This window comes from Molossus molossus, unplaced genomic scaffold, assembly GCF_014108415.1.
Source record: "Molossus molossus isolate mMolMol1 unplaced genomic scaffold, mMolMol1.p scaffold_m16_p_13, whole genome shotgun sequence".
Lineage (NCBI taxonomy): Eukaryota > Metazoa > Chordata > Mammalia > Chiroptera > Molossidae > Molossus > Molossus molossus.
Window position 1 is genome coordinate 45,759,278 of NW_023425348.1, and position 3,284 is coordinate 45,762,561.

The 3,284-nt window shown below is 52.6% G+C and overlaps 1 protein-coding gene across 1 annotated transcript; it reads right to left on the bottom strand.

Annotated features, from left to right (window-relative positions):
• Window positions 1–210: 210 nt before the first annotated feature.
• P2RY6 (pyrimidinergic receptor P2Y6) lies at window positions 211–2,681 on the bottom strand. The gene is made up of 2 exons (XM_036259025.1): window positions 2,613–2,681; window positions 211–1,577 (listed from the first exon to the last, which is right to left on the bottom strand). The coding sequence occupies exon 2, from the start codon at window positions 1,541–1,543 to the stop codon at window positions 557–559; it is 987 nt and encodes a 328-aa protein (XP_036114918.1). The 5' UTR covers window positions 1,544–1,577; window positions 2,613–2,681; the 3' UTR covers window positions 211–556.
• Between the last annotated feature and the right edge of the window lie 603 nt (window positions 2,682–3,284).

Genomic DNA, 3,284 nt, shown 5'->3' on the forward strand with positions numbered 1-3,284 from the left:
GTGGTGGTTGTTAATCCTCACCTGAGGATATATTTTTTCCTATAGATTTTTTTTAGAAAGAGTGGAAGGGAGGGAGGGAGGGAGAGAGAGAAAGAGAGAGGGAGAAACAGTGATGTGTCTACATCTACTAGTTGCCTCCCTCATGCATCCTGACCAGGGCTGGGGATCGAACCTGCAACCCAGGTACATGCCCTTGATCCGGAAACAAACCCGCAACCCTCCAGTGCTCAGGCTGACACTCTAACCACTGGCCACACTGGCCAGGGCTTGTGAGCAGCTTATCATGGCTTCTCCAACTCTCCATGGCTGACTGGGACCTTCTGCAGAGCCAGGCTCAGGCTTATCTGTCTCTGTGCCCACAGGACCTGGTCCAGAGAAAGGGCTTAATAAATAGTTGTTGGTGAGATTTGGGGGTCTTTGGGGCACCTCACTCCATGCCTAGCTGAGCTAAACTCAAATTCTCTGCATGTTTTAGGGTTGGTCAGGCTTCTTGTACCCCAGCCACAATGGCAATCACCATGGCTGTCCAGACCCTGCGTGTTCTGTCCCAGTGGACTCAGCGACCCTGTCGCTGCCACTTGGCTGTGAGTTTCTGTAGCAGCTCATGTGGCCGCCGGCGGAACTTCTTCTGGGTGAAGTAGAAGAGGATGGGATCCAGCACACTGTTGGCACTGGCAAAGGGCCGTGTGCCTTTGTAGGCAGCTGCGAAGGCCTCCAGCACAGGGCAGGGGACACCAGGTGTAGAGCGCACTGCCAGATAGGCTGTCTTGGTGATGTGGAAAGGCAGGAAGCTGATGGCAAAGGCGGCTGCCACCACCACAGCCATTCGGGCTGCCTTGCCACGCCGCTCCTGGGCCACAGGCCCCGTTGGGCCGCCCTGGCGGCACAGACGGCGGGCCAGACAGCTGTAGCAGGCCAGCAGGGCAGCAAAGGGCAACAGGAAGCCGACAACTGTGAGAGCCATGCCATAGGGCAAGTATCGGGTGGCCAGGGCAGGGGGGCTTAGGTCGTAACAGACAGTACGGTTACGCTGGATCCCTGTGGAGGCAAAGAAGGCTGTGGGCAGGCATTGGGTTGTCACGGCCAGCCACACAGCCCCACACACTATCCACGCAGCCCGGCGGCCCCCACGCTTGTGCCAGGGGGCCAGAGGGTGGCAGATGCCCAGGTAGCGCTGGAAGCTGATGCAGGTGAGGAAGAGGATGCTGCCGTGTAGGTTGGCATAGAAGAGGAAGCGCACCAGTCGGCAGGTGAGGTCGCCAAAGGGCCAGTGGTCGCCTCGGGCATAGTTGTAGATAAGCAGGGGCAGGGAGCAGGCATACAACAGGTCAGCCAGGGCCAGGTTCAGGTTGTACACAGCTGTGCGGGTCAAGGTCCGGCGGGACGTGCAAATCTGGACAATGACACAGATATTCAGCGGAAGGCCGGCCGCCAGCACCACCGAGTACACGGGTGGCAGCAGCAGTCGCTTAAAGTTCTCTCGGTAGACGCAGTTGGTTGGTGGTGAGCCCAGAGCCTGGTTTGTGCCATTGTGCCACTCCATGGCTGCCTGACTGATCTTCCTACATCTGGAGAGGCTGGGGAAGCAACATACAACGTGTTAGTAACCACATTCACTGACCACCCAGTGGGCCCCTGTCCCTCTCTGGGCCTGATCTCCCCACCTGAATCGTCTCTGATACCACCCCACAGAGGCCTCACACAGCCCTCACAAAACCTGGAATATAATAAAGCTCAAGCTTGGGAGAAATCCAATTCCCTTTAAAAAATTTTAATTTATTGATTTTTTTTTAGAGGGAGAGAGAGGGAAAACATTGACTTGTTATTCACTTGTTATTCACTTGTTATGCATTCATTGGTTAATTCGTGTATGTGCCCTGACTGGGGATCAAACCCACAATCTTGGTGTAGCAGGATGATGCTCTAACCACTGACCTACCCAGCCAGGGCTAATTTACTTTTTTAAAAAAAATATTTTTTCTTTATTGATTTTAGAGAGAGAGATAAAAACATCGAAGAGAGAGAACATCAATTGGCCACCTCCTGCATGCCCCCCACTGGGGATTGGGCCCACAACCTGGGCAGGTGCCCTGACCGGGAATTGAACCAGTGACCTCTTGGTGCATGGGTTGACGCTAAACCAATTAGCCACACTGGCCGGGCTAATTTACTTTCTTTTTATAATATTCATTTGTCACCAGACTTCCTGGTGAACTTCTTGTCCTCCTTCAAAATCTTAAGTCAAATGTCTCTTCTCTGTAAGTGGAGATTGATGGATTTTTATTTGAATCCCAACTTACTTACTGGCTGTGTGACCTTGAGCTACCTTCTCTGTGTCTCAGCTTTCCTACCCGAACAATGGAGGAATGGTGCACCTATGTTATGAGGTTAGAGGCACTGAATCATGCTACAGAGGGCTTCCTTGGGCACCCTGGAGTTTAGAGATTATGCTCATGGTGGCCTTGCCTGTCTGTCTCTCCTTCACAGATCGGGAACCTCCTGAGTAGAAGTGCCAGGTCTGGTTCCTCTCTGTCTGAGTCCAGCCCCAGGTCCAGGGCACAGAGGGCCATAGTCATTCTTAATGAATCAACATGAACAAAATATTCACACACCGTGAGCTGACCAAGGACAGCGTCTACCTCCTTGTCCTGGACTCCACCTTCCAAAGCCATGGTCCTTCTTTTGGCAGTTAAGTTTTCTTATCTGTAAAATGAGGGAAGGAGATGATTCAGGAGTTCCCTAAGCCTCCTCCTTCCACTCTGTCTTAAGGCTGTGCAGCTCTGGAAGAGCCTCGGAAGCCACAGCGCCGTCTGGTGGCTAGAGTAAAAACAGCTTCCCTGAAGGCAGATGTTAGAGGGAGCAACCACATTAACAGCTTACTTAACAGGGAGGGAAATCCAGATACAGTGAGGGGAAGTGGCTGCTTAATTTTACTGAGTGAATTAGAGGCAGAGCCCTAGCCGAGCTGGAGCCCAACCACCTGACTCAGGAGACAGCTTAGTGTAGCCCACGGACATGGAGTATAGAGGTGCCATGCACAGCTTCAGAGAACCAGGCAGGCTTCCCTTCTTCCATGCTGTTGAACCCAGGGCATGTCACATGCCTTTTCTGGGCCTGTGTCCTCATCAGTAAATGTACGATAGGCCTGACATACAGTAGGTGTTTAATACATGTCATGCCATGCTATTTTATCGTACATCTTATCCCTCCATTCATCCCTTTAGGCTGGGGCTTGGAGGAGCCAGCGGCACAAATGCCTTAAGGGGTCCCCTGGTGGCTAAGTC

What these genes read in the sequence shown, in the direction of transcription:
- P2RY6 (XM_036259025.1), bottom strand. Translation starts at nt 1,543, where the DNA reads ATGGAGTGGCACAATGGCACAAACCAGGCTCTGGGCTCACCACCAACC.